The sequence below is a fragment of the Cajanus cajan genome, chromosome 6 (genome assembly GCF_000230855.2).
Source record: "Cajanus cajan strain Asha chromosome 6, NIPB_CcT2T_4, whole genome shotgun sequence".
In the NCBI taxonomy this organism is placed as follows: Eukaryota; Viridiplantae; Streptophyta; class Magnoliopsida; order Fabales; family Fabaceae; genus Cajanus; species Cajanus cajan.
In genome coordinates, this window is record NC_138522.1 from 31,830,378 (window position 1) to 31,853,515 (window position 23,138).

The 23,138-nt window shown below is 42.1% G+C and overlaps 2 protein-coding genes across 5 annotated transcripts; one reads left to right on the forward strand and one right to left on the reverse strand.

The window, feature by feature from the left end:
• Positions 1 to 529: 529 nt before the first annotated feature.
• On the forward strand, positions 530 to 8,286 carry LOC145959026 (uncharacterized). Of its 4 annotated transcripts, none has more exons than XM_083076922.1 (2): positions 530 to 1,297; positions 1,396 to 8,286. In XM_083076922.1, the coding sequence occupies exon 2, from the start codon at positions 4,249 to 4,251 to the stop codon at positions 5,353 to 5,355; it is 1,107 nt and encodes a 368-aa protein (XP_082933048.1). In that variant the 5' UTR covers positions 530 to 1,297; positions 1,396 to 4,248; the 3' UTR covers positions 5,356 to 8,286. The 4 variants fall into 4 exon arrangements, with proteins under 4 accessions (XP_082933048.1, XP_082933046.1, XP_082933047.1 ...); XM_083076920.1 differs by having other exon boundaries at positions 532 to 2,091; positions 2,190 to 8,286; XM_083076921.1 differs by having other exon boundaries at positions 533 to 1,641; positions 1,730 to 8,286.
• A 1,822-nt stretch (positions 8,287 to 10,108) lies between these two features.
• LOC145958636 (uncharacterized) lies at positions 10,109 to 12,748 on the reverse strand. Its single transcript, XM_083076143.1, has 4 exons — positions 12,176 to 12,748; positions 11,818 to 11,986; positions 11,175 to 11,373; positions 10,109 to 10,517 (listed from the first exon to the last, which is right to left on the reverse strand). Exons 1-4 carry the CDS (start codon positions 12,746 to 12,748, stop codon positions 10,109 to 10,111), a joined length of 1,350 nt encoding a protein of 449 aa, XP_082932269.1.
• Positions 12,749 to 23,138: the final 10,390 nt, after the last annotated feature.

Consider the following 23,138-nt stretch of genomic DNA (forward strand, 5'->3'; position numbering starts at 1 on the left):
CTTGTTGCACACCTATGAATTGTAAGGCTAAATTTCACAAAAGCTTAGGAGAACCATAAGTTAACCCCGTGATTCATAGTAGATTCATATCTAACTCGCACAACAACATAAATTCTATGTAGTCAATTATATAAATTCCTAGTATTACCCACATTTCACTATTAGCTAGGTAATTGTTCAAATGCTAAGATACATAAAAGTGCCCCACCCACAACATCCCACTATGAGACAGTTTGGTCTATTATGACTGCACCAAACACTTTAGAAATATATTACCATTCAATCTAACATCTTGCATCTTTTCATTTTCAATAAGGTTTTAAATTGTGTATTACGTCACAATATTTTTGTTGAAGTAATACTGTAATATCGATAACTAATTACATCACATTACAATTGCAAAGTGATTTAACTTCTACCAGAACAGAGCTAAGAAAAATCTGAATTCAGCAAAATCATCATATCCCACATGAAGGTAAAAATGGGCTTAAATACCCTTACAGTCTATGAGACCTTGGAGGAACAAACTGAAAAAAACATGGCCCAGTGCTGGATCAATACTTCAAACATTAATTAATAATCCATTAAATAATCTTTGACCCAAGGTATCATTCTAGGCCTGGGTGTCGTATTCCTATCAATGGCCCCCAGTTGACTCAGCACCTTCTCCTCAAGGTTGCTACGTGGCATGAGTTGGTTGGCTCCTTGAGAGAAGTCACGGATGGTGGATGACTTTGTGTTTCTTTGAATGCCATCCAAAGGTGAATCATGAACAAGAGTTGGAATGGGCATGCCAGCCGTGTGCACTAAATCTGCACGTATCTCGGGATTCCTCGAATCAATGCCTAATGTTGTGTCAGCCGTTGATGAGTGCACACGCTCAGGTTTCATAATTAAAGTGGATGGGAATGCCTTGGGAGAATGAAAGGGCATTCTTGAGAGTTCTTGTGAGCGCCTCTGGTTCGTGGAAAATGGAACGGTGTCAAGTGTTGTTTCCTCCGCATCCGAGCACGCTGAGAGGGGATCACGGATCGTGTTGATCAAAGATGATGGCGGTGGTCAGAATTGAGAGATCGGGTCTTCTCCGATGAAAGGCCGTAATTTAGACACATGGAAGACCAGATGAACGCGGGAGCCTTCTGGTAATTCCAAGGTGTACACAACCATACCGACACGGTTGTGGATCCTGTACGGCCCATAGAATAGCTTCGACAATTTCTGGCTAGAACGACGATGGACTGACGTTTGACAATATGTTTGAAGGCGCACCCAAACCCAGTCGTCGTCTACAAAATGGGTGTATTTTCGATGTTTAACTGCCTCTATTTTCATCTGTTGTCGTGCACGGTGAAGATGGTATTTCACCACTAATAAAATGGTTTTGTGATCTTGCAGGATGGAGGACACTGAAGAAACATTGGTAGCGCGGCCAGTGAGTAAATCAATGGTAATAGGTGGGGTGTGACCATAGAGGACGTGAAAAGGAGATGTGTCTAAGCTGGAATGCTTACTGGTGTTGTACCAGAATTCCGCAATGTGAATGAACCGAAACCATGAGCGAGGAGTATCACTCACAAAGCAACGTAGGAATCATTCCAGGGTGCGATTCAAGACCTCAGTTTGACCGTCCGTTTGTGGGTGGTAAGACGAGCTATACTTAAGTGTTGTTCCTTGTGCTTTAAATATCTCGCGCCAAAACTGACTCAAAAATATTGGGTCTCTGTCTGAGATGATGACTTTAGGTGGACCATGCAATCTGAAGATCTCCTGCATAAAATGTTGAGCTAGTTGCTGTAGACCCCTAAAATTGTCCGGGTCGGAAATAAGACTCGAAGACTCTCGAAGACCAAAGGAAAGTCAGCCGGAAGGACTCCTGGAAGACCCTGGAAGACCCTAGGATGATTATTCGTAGGTTTAGAAGTCTTAGAGTAGCTTAAAATAAAGATGTGGAAGGATTGAAGCCCAATACGGCCTCCCAGAAGTTCAGTACGGCCGTACTGGGCAATTTGAACTACAATACGACCGTACTGAAGCCAATACGGCCATACTGTAGTTTTTGAACTTCAATACGGCCGTACTGAGACCAATACGGCCGTACTGAAGTTTTTGAACTTCAGTACGGCCGTACTGAATTCAATACGGCCGTACTGTAGTTCAAAACTTCAGTACGGGCCGTATTGATGTCAGAGGCCGTACTGCGCCTCACCCCTATATATAGGATGTCATTTGGACGCCATTCCACACTTTTCCACACTTCTTGGACTCTCTTCTTGAGTATTCTGGGGTTTTTGAGCAGTGTTCTGCCCTAGAATTCTCTCCGAGAGCCGATCTGACGAAGTTCTTGAGTTCTGAGCATTTAGCTTGAGAATTCGAACTAGTCGAAGGGAAATCTTTTTGATTTCCATAGTAAAGATTAATTTTTAGGGAAGGAGCGAGCGAGCGCGTAGTGGGAGGGAGTGCCAAAAAGCCTCCTAACATTTCAATATATAAAAGCACGCTTCAAAGGTTTCTTTTCCAAATCCATTCTTTTACCGCTTTCTGATTGTTGCATTGCATATTTAGAATTTTCATCATGTAAATATTCCGCTTATAATCGTTTCTAATAAATAGGGGTAATTTAGTAATTTTACACTGTTATTTATGAAATAATCCGTCATAGGGAACCCGAAAGGGGCATTGTGGGGTGCTAACACCTTCCCCGCACGTAACCGACTCCCTTACCCAACTCTGGTTGTAATGGCCAAGGTTGATTTGCGAAAATCAATTGTCTTATCCCTTTTTCCAATGTTTTGAGTAAAACATTGGTGGCGACTCCAAGAACCCTTCTTTTTGCGAAAACCACTAATCCATGGAGGGTCCCGCTTGGGATTAACATGGATTGGTGAATCATTTAATAAAATTGTTATTTCAACGAGGTCTCAGTTTGAGAATAAGTCGTTCTAACAATCCATCATTTTCCAAACTATAAAAAATGAGTCCAACCATCGTCGCGAATGCCAAGGTCCGTTTCGGCGGGTGGCGACAGATGGCGACTCCACTGGGGAAGCCTCGAGAGTCAGTCTCATTTAGTGATGGATTATTTCTAAAATAATAGTTTAAAATCACTTCGTTACCCCTCACTTGTATGATAACATGCTTTATCTATTTGGCTTTAATAACTGTTGTATGTTTAAATTTTCGCAATTGTTTGAAATAAAAACTGCACACAAACCTTTGCACAGAACAGTTCCCTCTATACCCGGGGGCATGAGTGGAAAGCCATAGGAAGTGGATGTTAGTACGGCTGGTTGTCGAATGGGTCTATAGGTGCCCGTAGACCGTTGTCGGAAAGCATCACTCAAGGTGAAAACCATGAACTCGAGTCCGACAGTGCGTTGGAGCTTTCCATCGACTTACGACGAGAGGAATTGGGTCCCTATAATGGGGGCACCTTGGGGGCCTCAGACCAGTGAGAACAGTTAGAACCTCCTTGAATATGCACTTTTCTGCAGGATACCCCTACCTCGTGATTCGCTCGTGACTGTTCGTGGATGAGTGAATTGTTTGTGCATTGTTTATGTGACATTGTTTGAGCATACATTGCATTATTTAAACATACAATATTCCCTTTTAAAATAAGAATAAATAGGAATAAGAATCTTCCATTACATGGTGTTAACATCTACCTTCATCACATTCATATAGGTAGTTTCCCTTTTCACCCAAAAAATACAAAAAACAAAATACTCAAAGAAAAATAAAGAAAAAATATATTTATCCAAACCAAGCAATATCATGCATCATCTTAGGGACATCCTGAAAACATGATAATGCTTAGTTGAATAAACACAATGCATGCATATTCAACGTCATCATCTCATATCATGCATTCTTATCAAAGATCATGGAAGGATCTAGGTTTGCATTTCATACATCCCTCCTAGTAATTCATTAATAAACATTAATAAAAAAGAAAGAATTAATCAATGCGTATGTTCAGAATGGATCGCACGCCATTTGTTATTAAGTGTAAGCCAACAACCGCGCCAAGCGAACGCACATCAACTTCGTTGTTGGTAATCAAGACGAATAAAGGGGAAGGTCCGACACCGTTAAGGATCACTGCTCCAAGACCTTTTCCCTACGAATCGAATAAGGCTGTGCCATGGATATACGACATCCATTCTTCTGCCGACAGCGATATCTCTAACATCGCTGGACTTGGGGGCATGACTAGGAGTGGCAGGATCTACACTCCCGAAGATCTTCATGATAAAGCTCCCAAGAATAAAGGAAAAGAAAAAGAAAAAGAAAAAAACCAAGGAAAATAAAGAATCCGAGGAGGAGACTAACGAGCTGTTAAAATATATTCGACAGAGCGAGTACTCCATCGTGGATCAACTTCATAAGACGCCATCAAAGATTACTCTGTTGTCGTTGATCCTATGCTCCGAACCGCATCGACAAGCTCTGTTGAAAGTCTTGAACGAGGCATATGTGTCGCACACTATCTCCCAAGACAAATTTGAGGGGATTGTTAGTCACATCACGACTAATGATCACCTCACTTTCACCGATGAAGAAATCCCCACTGAGGGACCGAACCACAACAAGCCCTTGCACATCTCTGTAAAGTGCAAGGAATATCACATCGCTAAAGTCTTGGTGGATAATGGATCTTCCTTGAATGTGATGCCAAAAAGAACGTTCGATCAAATGGCAATCAAGGGAGTCCAAATGCGCCCGAGCAACATGATCGTCCGAGCTTTCGACGGTTCTAAAAGAGAAGTGGTGGGAGAAGTCAATCTTCCAATCCAAATTGGACCCACCATCTTCAACGTCGAATTTCAAGTGATGGACATTACTCCCGCGTACAGCTGTCTCCTCGGCCGACCTTGGATTCATGATGCGAAAGCTGTTCCCTCTACGCTCCACCAGAAAGTCAAATTCATAGTAGGTGACAAGTTGGTGACCGTACAAGCTGAAGATGACATACTCATCAGCAAGCCATCTTCCATACCTTATGTGGATGCAGCAGAGGAAGCTCTAGAGACCGCCTTCCAAGCATTGGAGATTGCCAATGTTGAAACGTTTCCTCGAGAAATGAAGAAGGTAGCCCATATGCTCACCAAGAATGGATACTTGCCCGGACAAGGACTTGGCAAGGATTCCCAAGGGATTCCCGAGCTACCCATCATCAAAGATAATCCGGGGAAACAAGGGTTAGGATACAACCCTAATAAAGATCAAAGGACGAAGAGGAACCAAGATCCTTCTCGACGTTCTTTAAGCCAGATCTTTAGGAAGGCCGGTTCACAAGCGTCAAGGCCGGTCGTCGTCATCAAGTGCTCTTCTCCTTCCGATAGGGATGTATAGACCTGATGACTATTAGAGATTACTCCTCGGGGACAACCCGACCCCCGAGCCTCGATAGGGCACATGTTTCCACTATAATTATAATAAAATCATTCTTCATTAATTCTTACTGCTTCTTTTCTTGCTTATAATAAAATTCTAAACCAGATTACTTTAACCCTGTTTGAATAAGCATGAATGAGGTTAAAATTGTCTTAATAACAATAAACCCGCATCATTTTTATGTGGAAGTGTGTGTGACAACTTGGAGCACCATTCCTTGGCCTCGACAAGTGCCATCATGGATAAAAAAAAGAAATCCTTTAAAAACAAAAATCATAAAAACAAAAAAAGCTCGGCAGGAAACCCAAAAAGGGGGCTGCGCAAAAATAAGAGCAAAAGACCCGCTAGGAATCCCACGAAAGGGTGACCTAGGCAAAAGTTAGGGTTGCAAAAAAAGAACAAAAACAAAGGTCCGCTGAGACGCCACAAAAGGGTGTTTTAGGCAAAAAATAAGGACAATCAAAAAACAAAAGAAATCCATGATGGTACCATGAGCTGAATTCAAAAAGAAAGGTTCAAGGGAAGCTATCTAAGTTGTCAAATCACAACATCAATAAACAAGACTTTCTTAACTTCATAAGTGTTTAATCAAACAAGCCTAAACACATGAGCCTACCTTGGCCAGCCATTCTTACAAAAACCATTTTCAAAATAATAATAATCCCCTCTAAAACACAAACTTTTGAACAAAAAATATCTTTCCTTTCTTTTCTCTCTTGTCCCAAACGATTTTAGAATAATCTAGTGGAAACATGGAGATATAGTGGTCAATAGGAGGGTTGACACGTTTTCTAAAGGAAGGAAAGGATCACTTGGTTGATGACACCAATCTCGATATAACACGCATCATTCCTCGGTTACATAAATCGGCAGCGCACAGCCCGTCTAGAGGAATGGCAAAATCCAAGCAAAGAAACGCATCGGTTAATTCTTTTGAAAAAATAAATCAAATAGAATTAGGTGCATCATACCGCATACATGCATACAGATGATAGGTGTACTGGAAGATCACTTATTCTCTGTTTATTGAAAAAACAAACAAAAAAAAAATAAAAAAACAAAAAAACAAAAAAACAAAAAATATAAACTTCAGAAATAACAATGCGCCCGTACCATGTTCAGTACACCCGTACTAAAATCAGGGTTATGAACAAATTTTCAACTCAATACGGGCGTACCGAAATGAATACGGCAGCATTGGCCATAACGTCCACACCAATACGGGCGTATTGAATTCAATACGGCCCGTATTGGCCCATTCTCATTCATCGCAACATCTTCATTCCTCTGCATACTTCATCTGTGAGTGTGTTTGAGATCCCTCCAACAGAAAAAGCCGAAATCAACGAAAAAAGGCAAAATTCAGAAAATCCAACAAATATACAGAATAACTGAGCCTGGAGAGGCTTGCCGAAATAATACTCCTTCATCATACAGAATAATTGAGCCTGGAGAGGCTTGCCGAAATAATACTCCCCAATCATACAGAATAACTGAGCCTGGAGAGGCTTGCCGAAATAATACTCCCTCATCATACAGAATAATTGAGCCTGGAGAGGCTTGCCGAAATAATACTCCCCAATCATACAGAATAACTGAGCCTGGAGAGGCTTGCCGAAATAATACTCCCCAATCGTACAGAATAACTGAGCCTGGGGAGGCTTGCCGAAATAATACTCCCCAGAGACATCTCAGCTTGCACTCTTGGGCCGAACCCCCAGTAAGAGCTATCAAAGCAAGATCAGCAAAATTCCCCAATGGAAGCATGATCATCCAAACAGAATATCCGAGTCAAAGGACTCTGACTTCCTCAGTGGAAGATAACTTTCCAACTCAAGCGAAGAGTGAAGCTAAGCCTGCAGAGGCTTTCTAAATAATACTCTGGGATACATAAAATCCTCAATTCACATTCGCCTACTCAGAGGCATTCTTTCAGAGAAAATCCAAAAAGATCAATACCCATTCCCCAAGCGAAATTTGGTATTCTACCACATACCGAACGTCAAGATAATCCGCCTAACAGAAGAGGCCAGTCAAAACCAATACGACAGAATCCCCCAGTGGATAACAGCCTACACAGAGGCAATAAAACCAGAAAATCAAAAAGAGTCACCCGAATAAGGATAACCGGGATACTCCACCAACGTCGAAAGGACGTCAGCCAATCATAAGGCATCGCTCACCTCAGGAAGAGCATCTTTGTGTCTGCATCCCCACGGAAACAGAATTTCCCAATGGGCACCAACTACACAATGAAAAGTTGGGACACAAGAACCTATGAGTAACTGCACATCCCCTAGACGGATCCCTGCGTTATCCAGCCCTCAGCGGCATCAAAATAAAAAACAACCGTCGAAGCAGCATCGTGGACTGTGGAGACAAAATCATACGACAGAATCCCCTAGTGGATAACAGCCTACGCAGAGGCAATAAAACCAGAAAATCAAAAAGAGTCACCCGAATAAGGATAACCGAGATACTCCACCACCGTCGAAAGGACGTCAGCCAACCATAAGGCACCGCTCACATCAGAAAGAGCATCTTTGTGTCTGCAGCCCCAAGGAATCAGAAATTCCCCAGTGGGCACCAACTACGCAATGGAAAGTTGGGACACAAGAACCTATGAGTAACTGCACATCCCCTAGACGGATCCCTGCGTTATCCAGCCCTCAGTGGCACAAAAATCAAAAACAATCGTCGAAGCAGCATCGTGGACTGTGGAGACAAAATCATCACAAATCCCTGGAGAGGAGATACTCACGCTACCCCATCGTCACAAACACGGAGGTATGCAGCTTCTGGCTCGGGCGGCGAGCGAAGCTAAGCCTGGAGAGGCGGTACTCACGCTACCCCGTCGTCACAAACACGGAGGTATGCAGCTTCCGGCTTGGGTGTCGAGCGAAGCTAAGCCTGGAGAGGCGAAACTCACATTGCCACCGTCGTCACAAACACGGAGGTATGCAGCTTCCGGCTCGGGTGTCGAGAGAAGCTAAGCCTGGAGAGGCGAAACTCACACTGCCACCGTCGTCACAAACACAGAGGTATGCAGCTTCCGGCTCGGGTGTCGAGCGAAGCTAAGCCTGGAGAGGCGAAACTCACACTGCCACCGTCGTCACAAACACGGAGGTATGCAGCTTCCGGCTCGGGTGTCGAGCGAAGCTAAGCCTGGAGAGGCGGTACTCACGCTACCCCGTCGTCACAAACACGGAGGTATGCAGCTTCTGGCTCGGGTGTCGAGCGAAGCTAAGCCTGGAGAGGCAGTACTCACGCTACCCCCGTCGTCACAAACACGGAGGTATGCATGAGCCTGGAGAGGCGACGACTAATACTCAACCTGGAGAGGCTACTCAACAATTTTCCACCGGAAGACACTACAAGTCTGAAGGATGGCCTACTCCCCGGACAATTGGGTCAACTCCTTTACTTGTCAACCGGTACACCAAAAAGCCGTTTGACTAAGTAAAGGGGGGGCAGCTGTAGACCCCTAAAATTGTCCGGGTCGGAAATAAGACTCGAAGACTCTCGAAGACCAAAGGAAAGTCAGCCGGAAGGACTCCTGGAAGACCCTGGAAGACCTTAGGATGATTATTCGTAGGTTTAGAAGTCTTAGAGTAGCTTAAAATAAAGATGTGGAAGGATTGAAGCCCAATACGGCCTCCCAGAAGTTCACTACGGCCGTACTGGACAATTTGAACTACAATACGACCGTACTGAAGCCAATACAGCCATACTGAAGTTTTTGAACTTCAATACGGCCGTACTGAGACCAATACGGTCGTACTGAAGCTTTTGAACTTCAGTACGGCCGTACTGAATTCAATACGGCCGTACTGTAGTTCAAAACTTCAGTACGGGCCGTATTGATGTCAGAGGCCGTACTGCGCCTCACCCCTATATATAGGACGTCATTTGGACGTCATTCCACACTTTTCCACACTTCTTGGACTCTCTTTTTGAGTATTCTTGGGTTTTTGAGCAGTGTTCTGCCCTAGAATTCTCTCCGAGAGCCGATTCGACGAAGTTCTTGAGTTCTGAGCATTTAGCTTGAGAATTCGAACTAGTCGAAGGGAAATCTTTTTGATTTCCATAGTAAAGATTAATTTTTCGGGAAGGAGCGAGCGAGCGTGTAGTGGGAGGGAGCGCCAAAAAGCCTCCTAACATTTGAATATATAAAAGCACGCTTCAAAGGTTTCTTTTCCAAATCCATTCTTTTACCGCTTTCTGATTGTTGCATTGCATATTTAGAATTTTCATCATGTAAATATTCCGCTTATAATCGTTTCTAATAAATAGGGGTAATTTAGTAATTTTACACTGTTATTTATGAAATAATCCGTCATAGGGAACCCGAAAGGGGCGTTGTGGGGTGCTAACACCTTCCCCGCACGTAACCGACTCCCTTACCCAACTCTGGTTGTAATGGCCAAGGTTGATTTGCGAAAATCAATTATCTTATCCCTTTTTCCAATGTTTTGAGTAAAACATTGGTGGCGACTCCAAGAACCCTTCTTTTTGCGAAAACCACTAATCCATGGAGGGTCCCGCTTGGGATTAACATGGATTGGTGAATCATTTAATAAAATTGTTAGTTCAACGAGGTCTCAGTTTGAGAATAAGTCGTTCTAACAATCCATCATTTTCCAAACTATAAAAAACGAGTCCAACCATCGTCGCGAATGCCAAGGTCCGTTTCGGCGGGTGGCGACAGTTGCTAGGCAGTGAAGCTCATAGGAAGGGCCATAAAATGGCTATACTTGCTCAAACGGTCACATACCACCCAGATCACGGTGTAACCATATGAACTTGGTAAGGAGGTAATGAAATCCATGGTTACCTCTTCCCATACCTTACTGGGAGTATGTAGTGGTTGTAGAAGTCCCTGAGGTTTTTGAGTTTCGTATTTATTTTGTTGACAGACAGAACATCTCCTGACGAACTGATGAACTTCTGTAGCCATTGAGGGCCAGTAATATGAGGCAGCAATGTGGCTAAGACTGGGCTTACTACCAGAGTGACCAACTATTGGAGTGGTATGGTATTCTGCCATTAATTGCTGACGGAATTTGAAGACATTGGGCACAAAAAGCTTGTTTTGGAAATACAAAAGCCCATCACGAAAACTGTATTTGTTGCCCAGGTTAGTATCATTAATGAATCAAAGAACTGTTTCTTGCCCTGCTGGATTGGATGTAAAGTAATTTTTCCATTGTTGGAGAAATGTTGGAACAGGTGATGACAGAACAAGTAAAATAGTGTCCAGATCATCGTCAGGACATGACAAAGCGTCAGCCACCGTATTGTGACGTCCAGCTCGATAAACAATTCAAAAATTGAATCCCAGAAATTTTGTCAACCATTTCTGTTAGGCTGGTGTCTGGATGGATTGGGACAACAAATGTTGCAGACTTTGTTGACCGGTAAGAATCACAAATTCTTGTCCAATTAAGTATTGTCTCCATTTCTTGACAGCTTTTGTGATCGCATACATCTCCCTCACGTAAACTGACTCATGTTGCATTTTGGTGCATAACTTTTTACTGAAAAATGCCAAAGGATGAGAGTCCTAGGTCAACACGGCTACCACAGCGACCCCTGAAGCATCGGTCTCGAGCACGAAGGGTTTGGAGAAATCTGGCAATTGTAGGATCAGTGCTGTAGTGATGTATTTTTTTAATTTTGTAAACGCCTGTTGTTCCTGACTAATCCATGTAAAAACTGTACCTTTCAATAACTCGGTGAGTGGAGCGGCGATCCTAGCATAGTGGCGAACAAATCACCGGTAAAACCCGATGATACCTAAGAAGCCACGCAGGCCAGTCAACGAGAGTGGAACGAGCCAGTCCATGATGGCCTTGACCTTGTCTGGATCAGGTTGCAGGCCAGACTCGGTAATGGTATAACCGAGATAGGCCACACACGCCACTCCAAAGACACTCTTAGAACGCTTGGCATAAAATTTGTTAACAAATAATAAATCTAAAATTGAACGTAGATATTGCAAGTGTGCATTAAATGACTAACTATAGACGAAAATATCATAAAAAAAAACCAACACAAATTTGTGTAAAAATGGTCTAAGTAGGTCATTCATTGTAGACTGAAAAGTTGATAGGACATTAGAGAGTCCAAAAGGCATGACTAGGAACGCATAATGCCCATCAAAAGTTTTGAATGTTGTTTTCTCAATATCAGAAAGATTAAGAAGGATTTGATGATACCCTGAACATAGATCAATCTTAGAAAATATCTTAGCAGACCCAAGTTCATCCAATAGCTCATCAATGGTGGGTATAGGGAATTTGTCTTTGATAGTGATGACATTTAAAGCTCTATAGTCAACACAAAATCGCTATGAACCATCTTTTTTTTCAACTAACAAAACTAGGGATGAAAAGGGACTATGACTAGGTTATATGATACCTTCTTGTAGCATTTCTTTAATCATCTGGGTCATGGCTTCTTTTTGGTGGTGGGGGTAACGGTAAGGCTTAACATTGACGGGGTTGGAATTAGGATGTAAATGGATGTGGTGATCATGAAGACGGGAGGGTGGAATTCCAGTAGGTGTTTGGAAAACTTGATCATAATCCTGTAATAATTGAGTTAGCTCAGGTTGCAGAGGTTGGATGGGTACGTTGAAGGTAGGAAAGGATATGGTAGTGGGAACTTGTTGTAAGGTTAGAAGGTGGTAATTAGAAATTGAATCCTATTGGAGCAATTAACAGAATTGGTGAAATGTTGCTTGGGTGGGTAATTGGGAGTCACCAGCAATTGTCACCTTTTCCCCTTGGTGATGAAACGTAAAAGTAGGAATGGAGAAATTGGCCTGCACCAGGCCTAACTTTTGTAACCAAGCCAATTCGAGGACCATGTCCGCACCCTCAATCGGTAGCACAAATAATGGAACCTCAAAAGAATGTGTTTGAAACTGAATTGGAACGTCTTGACAAACTATAGTGCATGAAAGATAATCACCATTGCCAACCATGACCTTGAAGGGACGTGTAGGAACTGGGTTAAGATTAAGATACTGTACCATGCGAGGTTGGATGATATTATGTGAACTGCCTGTGTCAACCAAAATAATAACACGTTGCCTGTAAATAGTTCCTTGAAATTTTAAAGTCTGGGTAGATGGTTGACCGGTTAGGGCAAATGTGGATAAATGAAAATGTGAGCCCATGGTGCCATCAGAGGCCAAATCTGCTGTTGGAGTGTCAATATCCAATGGAAAAACCTCGGGATCCTCGTCACATAATAAAAGTAAGAATTTGGGAATGGTACATCGGTGGCTTGGCATGAATTTCTCATCACAGTTATAACAAAGCCTCAAGGCTCTGCGTTCTTGCATTTGTTGCGGGGATAAATTTTTATGGGAAGTTTAGGTGGATTTGTGGAAGTAGGGTGGGTAGGATCTGGTGGTGCGGTTAACTTAACAGAGTTGGATGATTGGGTAGGATGAGAGGTAGTGGAAGTGGCGAGGTTTGGACGAAAGAATTTAGGCTTAGTATCAGATAATTTCTCCTCGACCAATTTAGCATGCCAATAGCTTGTGTCAGAGTGCCAAGTTTGAGGATCTTGAGCTCATGTTCAATGGGGGGCTTAAACCCGATAGAAAACAATTCAAAAAAATTTCATGAGATAATCCAACAATTTTATTACACAATTTTTCAAAACAAGCTTGGTATTCACCCACAGAACCAGATTGTTTGAGTTTGAACAAGGTACCCTGTGTAACGTAGTTAGTAGACTGGAATGGGGCGTTCCCAGATTGGAACAAGCCGTTCCAAACTACTAAAACAAGGGTGATTTAGTAGCTCAAAATGGGTCGTTCCCAGACTGGAATGGGTCGTTCCAAACTACTAAATAGGCGTAAGAATCTTGGACTAGAACGGGCCGTTCCAAAATGGTCATTGTGAGTTAAATTCAACTCCAGAATGGGCCGTTCTGGTTTGATAAAGGGTCATTCTAGACGTGCTAGAACGGGTCGTTCTAGTTTCTGAACGGGCTGTTCTGCATGTGAATTTTACACGTGATGAAGGAGCCTAGAACGGGCCGTTCCGGATTCGAAATGGGCCGCTCTGGCCGTGTCAGATTTTCTATAAATAGGACTTGTGGGCAGTTGAGGAGAAATGGAGTTTTTAGAGAGAAGTTCTAGAGAGAAGGGCTCTAGACTAAAAGGCTTACCTTTGAAGGATTGAAGTTCAAGAGTCAAGCTTTGGAGGATATTTCTTCTTCTTCTTCTTCTTCTCAGATTCTTGGCTTTTCGAGCTAATCTTCAGGTAAGGGAAGCTAGATTGTAGATTTTTTTGGTGATGCTTTTATGGTGAAAATGAGATGTAAATGAGATGCATGTTGTAGTTAAGTTGTGAAGTTGTTTACATGTTTATTGTTGAATTATTAATAAGTCGAGAGGTATAAGTTGAAGTAGTTTATAAGTTGTAAAGTTGTATTAGGATGTATGTTGAAAATTTGCTATGTTGTTTAAAGTTGTTAAAGTTGAGATTGATGACTATAGTTGTTTATTGCTGTAAAGTTGTTAAGTTGCCTATTGTTGTAGAGTTGCATAAGTTGCTTATTTCTGTAAAGTTGTTATGATGTCTATTGCTGTAAAGTTGTTAAGATGCCTATCGCTATAAAGTTGTTAAGATGCCTATTGCTATAAAGTTGTGATGATGAGTTTTTGATCACTAGGACTAGGGGAGATGTTTTCGAAGTTGCTCATCCCATTATGTGGATTGAGATACTTGTGGTGCTCTAAGAGCCCAATTTGCTGAAAAACACTCCTTGGGAAGTTGTCCCTTGGAGTGGACTTTGTGTTGTTCTCCTCTAGGACTTAGTTGATCCCGTGTGTGGGCAAGGTCGAGGCACACATGTATAAAGCGACCACGGTATAGGAGCAAGGTCGAGCTATATCGATTATAAAGCGACCACGGTATAGGGGCAAGGTCAAGCTTACCGATTATAAAGAGACCACGGTACAGGGGCAAGGTTGAGCTATACCGATTATAAAGCGACCACGATATAGGGGCAAGGTCGAGCTATACCGATTATAAAGCGACCACGGTATAGGGGCAAGGTCGAGCTATACTGATTACAAAGCGACCACGGTATAGGGGTCAGATCAACCTATACCGATTACAAGTGGCCAATTTGAGTAAAGTACGAAGTCGGGAACTTAGTTCCTAACCAAGTACTATACTTCCTTGTTTAAGTGGAAAAGTCTGAGAAACCATTATTGTGTTGTGGATTGATATCCAAATTTGCTGTGTTGTCAGTTCGGTAGGACCTAGCCACTTAGACTACTTACCATGTTGTAGGAGATCTCCGAGTCTAAATGCGTGACGACGCATAAGTTGTTAATGAGTTGATTTATTGTTGATATGAGTAGTACATACGTTGTTGTGTTGTTAAGTTGTAATTGTGTTGTATGTTGACCTTGTTGACGATGATGATAGTGCTGTTATGTTGTAAGTTGCTTATTTGTATACAAGTTGATGATGATGCTAGCATCACTAGACTATCTGTGTTGAAGTTGCTTTTAATATATGTGTTGGTTGTTGTTATGAAGAATATGGTGACTATTCCAATGGTTTGTAAAGTAGTTACATTGAAGTGTTGATATGTGGAATCAAGTTCAAATGATGTTTAGATGTATAGTTGTTATGTTACATATTAAATTATTATGAGTTGTTTATTTTTTCTAGCTTACCCTTGCATGTCTCCATGTGGTTTGGACTGCGATGATCATACGTGGTATGAGAGCAGGGTAAGGATAGGCTGGGAGATAGTTGCTAGAGGCCACAGGAGGTGCCTGAAGATGAATATTTTTTTTAGGCTACCTTATAGTAGCATATTTTCTTATATATAACTAGTTGTTTGTTGCTTGATTAGCAACTTGTGTTGTAAATATTTATTATACTATTTTAGTATGTATTCGAGTAGTGTGTAGTGTTGGTTCGTAGTGTGACGGCCACGGCGGGTCGTTACACTTTTATGGTATCAGAGTCGTTCAAGTCTAGTGGACACTCTGTGGGGGTGGTCCCTTTATTAGTGTTTATGCTCACTTGATTAAGTCTTTTAGTGATTTGGTCCAGCCAATATTAAGGTGTCAACAATGGTCCAAAAATGTCACAAGTCCAACTCCAAATGCTTAGGTAATGGTCCAAGTCCACAAGTCTAGCAACAAGTCCTTTTTGGTCCAATATTTTTTTTTTTTTTGATACTATTGTTCACGTCAATTTCTTTTTGATGTTCCTTGGGTCCAATTTTTTTTTTAATATTCAGCCCATTTGTTGCTTAGGTTTTGCACTTGTGGGTGGTAAATTTAGGTCAAATTTTAGAAGAGAGAGAGAATGACAAGTGGCGTGATTTTAGAGGTGTTTAGGGTATCTTTTGAGTGGAAATTGTTTTGTGCTAACTAGTACAAGTTGTTTTGCACAAAATTTTCAGCACACCACTTAGATTCTTTTAGGGTTTCTTTAGGCATAGAAAATTGATCAAATCAAGTGAGAATGCAAGGGAGAGTGGGCGGTTATGCATGTGCAAGAAAATGTTTACACATGGAAATCACAAAATCACATAGAACATGCTAGGACTAGGTAGCATGCATGAATGACTCCTAAAGAGAAAGCTATATGTCACGCCCACTATGTCATGCAATATGGCATATTTTTTTTTTGTTCATGTAATCATGCAAAGTGTTTGGCACATACATGGAATTTTTGTAGACAAAATATAGGAAACAAAAATGACAAAACTTTAGGTGGATTCAAAAATTAAAAGCATGTTCATAGCATGTTCTTCATGTTCATGTGTGTCGCCACCGGCCCGAAACGGGCTTTCGGCACTCGCGAAGGATGGTTGGACTCTTTTATTTGTTTGAAAATATGGATTGCTAGAATGACTTATTCTCAACTGAGACCTTGTCAAACGAGCAATTTTATTAAAAGGCTCACCAATCCATGTTAATCCCAAGCGGGACCCTCCATGGATTAGCGGTTTTCATAAAAAGGAAGGGTTCATGGAGTCGCCACCAATGTTTTACTCAAAACATTGGAAAAAGAAGTTTAAGGCAATCGATTCAAAAATCGACTTCGGCCATTACAACCAGAGTCGGGTAAGGGAGTCGGTTACGCGTGGGGAAGGTGTTAGCACCCCACAACGCCCCTTTCGGGTTCCCTATGACAGATTATTTCTAAAAATAATAGTACAAAATTACTAAATTACCCCTATTTATTCTAAGCAATTATAAATTAACTATCTACATGATGACAGTTAAATATGTACACACAGAAAGCGGTAAAAGAAGGGATTTTTAGAAAAGAAACCTCTTGAAGCGTGCTTTTTATATATCAAGTAAAACTGGAAAGCTTTTTGGCGTTCCCTCGCTCTACAAGCCCGCTCACTCCTTCCTAAAAATAATTTTTGACTTGGAAATCCGATGGATTTCCCTTCGACTAAGTTCGAATCTCCAAGCTAAATGCTCGGAATTCCAGAACTTTGTCGGATCGACTCCCAGAGAGATTTCTAGGGCAGAACACTGCTCAAAAACCCCAGAATACTCAAGGAGAGGGTTAAAACTGTGTGAAAAAGTGTAGAATGACGTGAAATTGACGTCATATTTATAGGAATGAGGCGCAGTACGGCCCCTGGGGTCAATACGGGCGTATTGAAGTTTTTGAACTTCAATACGGCCGTATTGAATTCAGTACGGCCGTATTGAAGTTCAAAGACTTCAATACGGGCGTACTGAGTTCGCCGCGGCCGTATTGCAGTTCAAAATACTCAATACGGCCGTAGTGAACCTCTGGGAGGCCGTATTGAGCTTCATTCCTCCCACTTTTCTTATTTTTGCTATCCTAAGACCTCTAGACCTACAGAGAACCCTCCTAGGGCCTTCCAGGAGTCCTTCTGGCTGATCTTCCTTTAGTCTTTGAGAGCCTTCTAGCTTTATTTCCGACCCGGACAATTTTAGGGGTCTACAGCTGCCCCCCCTTTACTTAGTCGGACGGCCTTTTGGTGTACCGGCTGACAAGTAAAGGAGTTGATCCAATTGTCCAGGTGATGTGCCGACCTTCTGACTTGTAATGTCTTCCGGTGGAAAATTGTTGAGTAGCCTCTCCAGGTGAGTGCATACCTCGGCGCTTCTGACATCCTCGGTAGCTGAGTTTACCCTCTCCAGGTTGAGTATTAGTCGTCGCCTCTCCAGGCTCATTGCATACCTCGGTGCTCTGGACATCTGGGTAGCTGAGTATTACCTCTCCAGGCTTATGCATACCTCGGTGCTCTGGACATCTGGGTAGCTGAGTATTACCTCTCCAGGCTTGTGCATACCTCGGTGCTCTGGACATCTGGGTAGCTGAGTATTACCTCTCCAGGCTTGTGCATACCTCGGTGCTCTGGACATCTGGGTAGCTGAGTATTACCTCTCCAGGCTTGTGCATACCTCGGTGCTCTGGACATCTGGGTAGCTGAGTATTACCTCTCCAGGCTTGTGCATACCTCGGTGCTCTGGACATCTGGGTAGCTGAGTATTACCTCTCCAGGCTTGTGCATACCTCGGTGCTCTGGACATCTGGGTAGCTGAGTATTACCTCTCCAGGTTTGTGCATACCTCGGTGCTCTGGACATCTGGGTAGCTGAGTATTACCTCTCCAGGCTTGTGCATACCTCGGTGTTCTGGACATCTGGGTAGCTAAGTATTGCCTCTTAGGCTTTGAGATGATTTTGTCTTCATAGTCCACGATGCTGCTTCGACAGTTGTTTTTTGATTTTTGTGCCACTGAGGGCTGGATAACGCAGGGATCCGTCTAGGGGATGTGCAGTTACTCATAGGTTCTTGTGTCCCAACTTGCATTGCTTAGTTGGTACCCATGGAGAATTTCTGACTCCTTGAGGTGTAGACACAGATGCTCTCTCTCTGAGTTGAGCGATGCCTTATGTTTGGCTGTCGTCCTTTTGACGTTGTGGAGTATCCCGGTTATCCTTATTCGGGTGACTTTTTTGGATTTTTCGGATTTTGTTGCCTCTGTGTAGGCTATTATCCGCTAGGGGATTTTGTCATTTGGTTGTAATTGGCCTCTTCTGTTAGGCGTATCAGCTTGACGTTCAATGATTGGCTGAGAGCCGGATTCCACTTGGGGAATGATTATTGATCTTTTGGATTTTTGATTTTCCTTTTTTGAAGGAGTGCCTCTTGTGTAGGCGACTGGGGATTTGAAGTTCTTATGTATCCCAGAGTATTATTTAGAAAGCCTCTTCAGGCTTAGCTTCACTCTTCGTTTGAGTTGGAAAGCTACCTTCCACTGAGGAAGTTTAAGTCCTTTCGACTTGGATATTCTGTTTAGATGATCAAGCCTCCCTTGGGGAATTTTGCTGATCTTGGTTTGATAGCTTTCATTGGGGAATTTGGCCCGTGAGTGGAAGTTGAGATATCTCTGGGGAGTATTATTTCTGCGAGCCTCTCCAGGCTCAATTATTCTGAGAGAGTATTATTTCGGCGAGCCTCTCCAGGCTCAATTATTCTGTGGGAGTATTGTTTCGGCAAGCCTCTCCAGGCTCAGTTATTCTGCATGAGTTTTGTTTTTTGTTCAGCCCGAGAATGCGAGCTGAGACGTCTTTTGGAGAGTATTATTTCGGCAAGCCTCTCCAGGCTTAATTATTTTGTGGGAGTATTTTTTCAGCAAGCCTCTCCAGGCTCAATTATTCTGTAAGAGTATTATTTCGGCGAGCCTATCCTGGCTCAATTATTCTGTATGATGCTGTTGATTTTCTGAATTTCTTCATTTTGTTTGCTGCTGTCATACACAAGCAATTTTTCCTATTTTTTCTATTTTATGCGACTGCCTCATGATGAGGTCTTTGAATGTGCAATTAATGTGCGTGATGCACAAATGCAAGTTTTATTATTTAATGTTTTGTTGTTTTTTAGAAAAAATGAATGGCTCCCCCTATCCTCTTCTTCTTGGAGGAATTTTGTCATCGACGTGGGGGAGGATTTCTGTTATTGCCAATACGGCCGTTATTCATTTCAGTATGCCCGTATTGAATTGAAAATTTGTTCATAACCCTAATTTTGGTACGGGCGTACTGAACATGATATGGGCGTATTGTTTTTCTGAAGTTTATATTTTTTTGTTTTTTTTGTTTTTTTTTTTTTTGTTTTTTTTTTGTTTTTTTTTTGTTTTTTTTTTTTTTAATAAACAGAGAATAAGTGATCTTCCATTACACCTATCATCTGTATGCATGTATGCAGTATGATGCACCTAATTCTATTTGATTCTTTTTTCAAAAGAATTAACCGATGCATTTCTCTGCTTGGATTTTGCCATTCCTCCAGACGGACTGTGCGCTGCCGACTTTCTGTAACCGAGGAATGATGCATGTTATATTGAGATTTTGGTGTCATCAACCAAATGATTTTCCTTTCCTTTAGAAGATGCGTCAACCCTCCTATTAACTACTATATCTCCATGTTTCCACTAGATTATTCAAAAATCGTTTGGGACAAGAGAGAAAAGAAGGAAAGGATATATTTTTTTCGAAAGTTTGTGTTTTAGAGGGGATTATTTATTTTTTGAAAAATGGATTTTGTAAGAATGGCTTGGCCAATGGTAGGCTTAAGTGTTTAGGCTTGTTTGATTAAACACTTATGAAGTTAAGCACGTCTTGGTTATTAACATTTGTGATTTGACAACTTGGATAGCTTTTCTTGAGCCCCTTTGTTGAATTCAGTTGGAGGTACCATCATGGATTTATTCTGTTTTTCGATTGCCCTAACTTTTGCCTAAAACACCCATTTGTGGAGTTTTAGCGGGCTTTTGTTTTTGTTCATTATTTTGTAACCCTAATTTTTGCCTAGGTCACCCTTTTGTGGGATTCCTAGCGGGTCTTTTGCTCTTATTTTTGCGCAGCCCCCTTTTTGGGTTTCCTGCCGAGCTTTTTGTTTTTTAGGATTTTTGTCCTGAATGGATTTCTTTTTATCCATGACGGCACTTATTGAAGCCAAGAAAAGGTGCTCCAAGTTGTTACACACTTCCACATAAAAAGATGCGGGTTTATTTTTATTAAGACGATTTTAACCTCATTCATGCTTATTCAAACAGGGTTAAAAATAATGTGGTCTAGAGATTTATTGCAAGCAAGAAAAGAAGCAATAAGAAATAATGAAGAATGATTTTATTATAATCATAGTGGAAACATGTGCCCTATCGAGGCTCGGGGGTCGGGCTGTCCCCGAGGAGTAATCTCTAATAGTCATCGAGTTTATAGATCCCTATCGGAAGAAGAAAAACACTTGATGACGACAGTCGGCCTTGATATTTGTGAACCAGCCTTCCTAAAGATCTGGCTTAAAGAACGTCGGGAAGGATCTTGATTCCTCTTCGTTCTTTGATCATTAACAGGGTTGTATCCTAACCCTTGTTTCCCCGGATTGTCCTTGATAATGGGTAGCTCCGGGATTCCTTGGGAGTCCTTGCCTAATCCTTGTCCTGGCAAGTATCCGTTCTTAGTGAGCATATGGGCTACCTTCTTCATTTCTCGGGGAAACGTCTCAACATTGGCAATTTCCAATGCTTGGAAGGCGGTTTCCAAAGCTTCCTCTGCTGCATCCACATAAGGTATGGTGGATGGCTTGCTGATGAGTATGTCATCTTCAGCTTGTACAGTCACCAGTTTGTCACCCATTATGAACTTGACTTTCTGGTGGAGCGTAGAGGGTACAGCTTTCGCATCATGAATCCAAGGTCGGCCAAGGAGACAGCTGTATGCAGGAGTAATGTCCATCACTTGGAATTCGACATTAAAGATAGTGGGCCCAATTTGGATTGGAAGACTGATTTCTCCCACCACTTCTCTTTTAGAGCCGTCGAAAGCTCGAACGATCATGTTGCTCGGGCGCATTTGGACTCCCTTGATTGTCATTTGGTCGAACGTTCTCTTTGGCATTACGTTCAAGGAAGATCCATTATCCACCAAGACCTTTGCGATGTGATACTCCTTGCACTTTACAGAGATGTGCAAGGGCTTGTTATGATTCGGTCCCCCAGCGGGGATTTCTTCATCGGTGAAGGTGAGGTGATCACTAGCCGTGATGTGACTAACAATCCCCTCAAACTTGTCTTGGGAGATGGTATGCGACACATATGCCTCGTTCAAGACTTTCGACAGAGCTTGCCGATGCGGTTCAGAGCTTAGGATCAACGACAACAGCGTAATCTTTGCTGGCGTCCTATGAAGTTGATCCACGATGGAGTACTCGCTCTGTCGGATAAACTTTAACAGCTCGTCTGTCTCCTCCTCGGATTCTTTTTCCTCGGTTTTCTTTTCTTCTTTTTCTTTATTCTTGGGAGCTTTATCATGAAGATCATCGGGAGTGTAGATCCTGCCACTCCTAGTCATGCCCCCAAGTCCAGCGATGTTAGAGATATCGCTGTCGGCAGAAAGGTGGATGTCGTATATCCATGGCACAGCCTTATTTGATTCGTAGGGAAAAGGCCTTGGAGCGATGATCCTTAACGGTGTCGGACCTTCCCCTTTATTCGTCTTGATTACCAACAACGGAGTTGATGTGCGCTCGCTTGGCGCGGTTGTTGGCTTACACTTAATAACAAATGGCGTGCGATCCATCTTGAACATACGCATCGATTATTTCTTTCTTTTTATTAATGTTTATTAATGAATTACTAGGAGGGATGTATGAAATGAATGACTCCTAGATCCCTCCATGATCTATATGCATGATATGAGATGATGACGATGAATATGCATGCATTGTGTTTATTCAACTAAGCATTATCATGTTTTTAGGATGTCCCTAAGATGATGCATGATATTGCTTGGTTTGGATAAATAACCCTTTTTTCCTTTTTTTGGGTATTTTGTTTTTTGTATTTTTTTGGGTGAAAAGGGAAACTACCTACATGAATGTGATGAAGGTAGATGTTAACACCATGCAATGGAAGATTCTTATTCCTATTTATTTTTATTTTAAAAGAATAGGAATGTTGTATGTTTAAAGAAATGCAATGTATGCTCAAACAATTTCACATAAACAATGCACAAACAATTCACTCATCCACGAACAGTCACGAGCGAATCACGAGGTAGGGGTATCCTGCAGAAAAGTGCATATTCAAGGTGGTTCTAACTGTTCTCACCGGTCTGAGGCCCCCAAGGTGCCCCCATTATAGGGACCCAATTCCTCTCGTCGTAAGCCGATGGAAAGCTCCAACGCACTGTCGGACTCGAGTTCATGGTTATCACCTTGAGTGATGCTTTCCGACAACGGTCTACGGGCACCTATAGACCCATTCGACAACCGGCCGTACTAACATCCACTCCCTATGGTTAATCACTCATGCCCCCGGGTATAGAGGGAACTGTTGTGTGCAAAGGTTTGTGTGCAGTTTTTATTTCAAACAATTGCGTAAATTTAAAAATACAACAGTTATTAAAGCCAAATAGATAAACATGTTATCATACAAGTGAGGGGTAATAAAGTAATTTTAACTATTATTTGTTAAAAATAATCTGTCACTAAATGGGACTGACTCTCGAGAATTCCCCAGTGGAGTCGCCATCTGTCGCCACCGGCCCGAAACGGGCTTTCGGCACTCGCGAAGGATGGTTGGACTCTTTTATTTGTTTGAAAATATGGATTGCTAGAATGACTTATTCTCAAACTGAGACCTTGTCAAACGAGCAATTTTATTAAAAGGCTCACCAATCCATGTTAA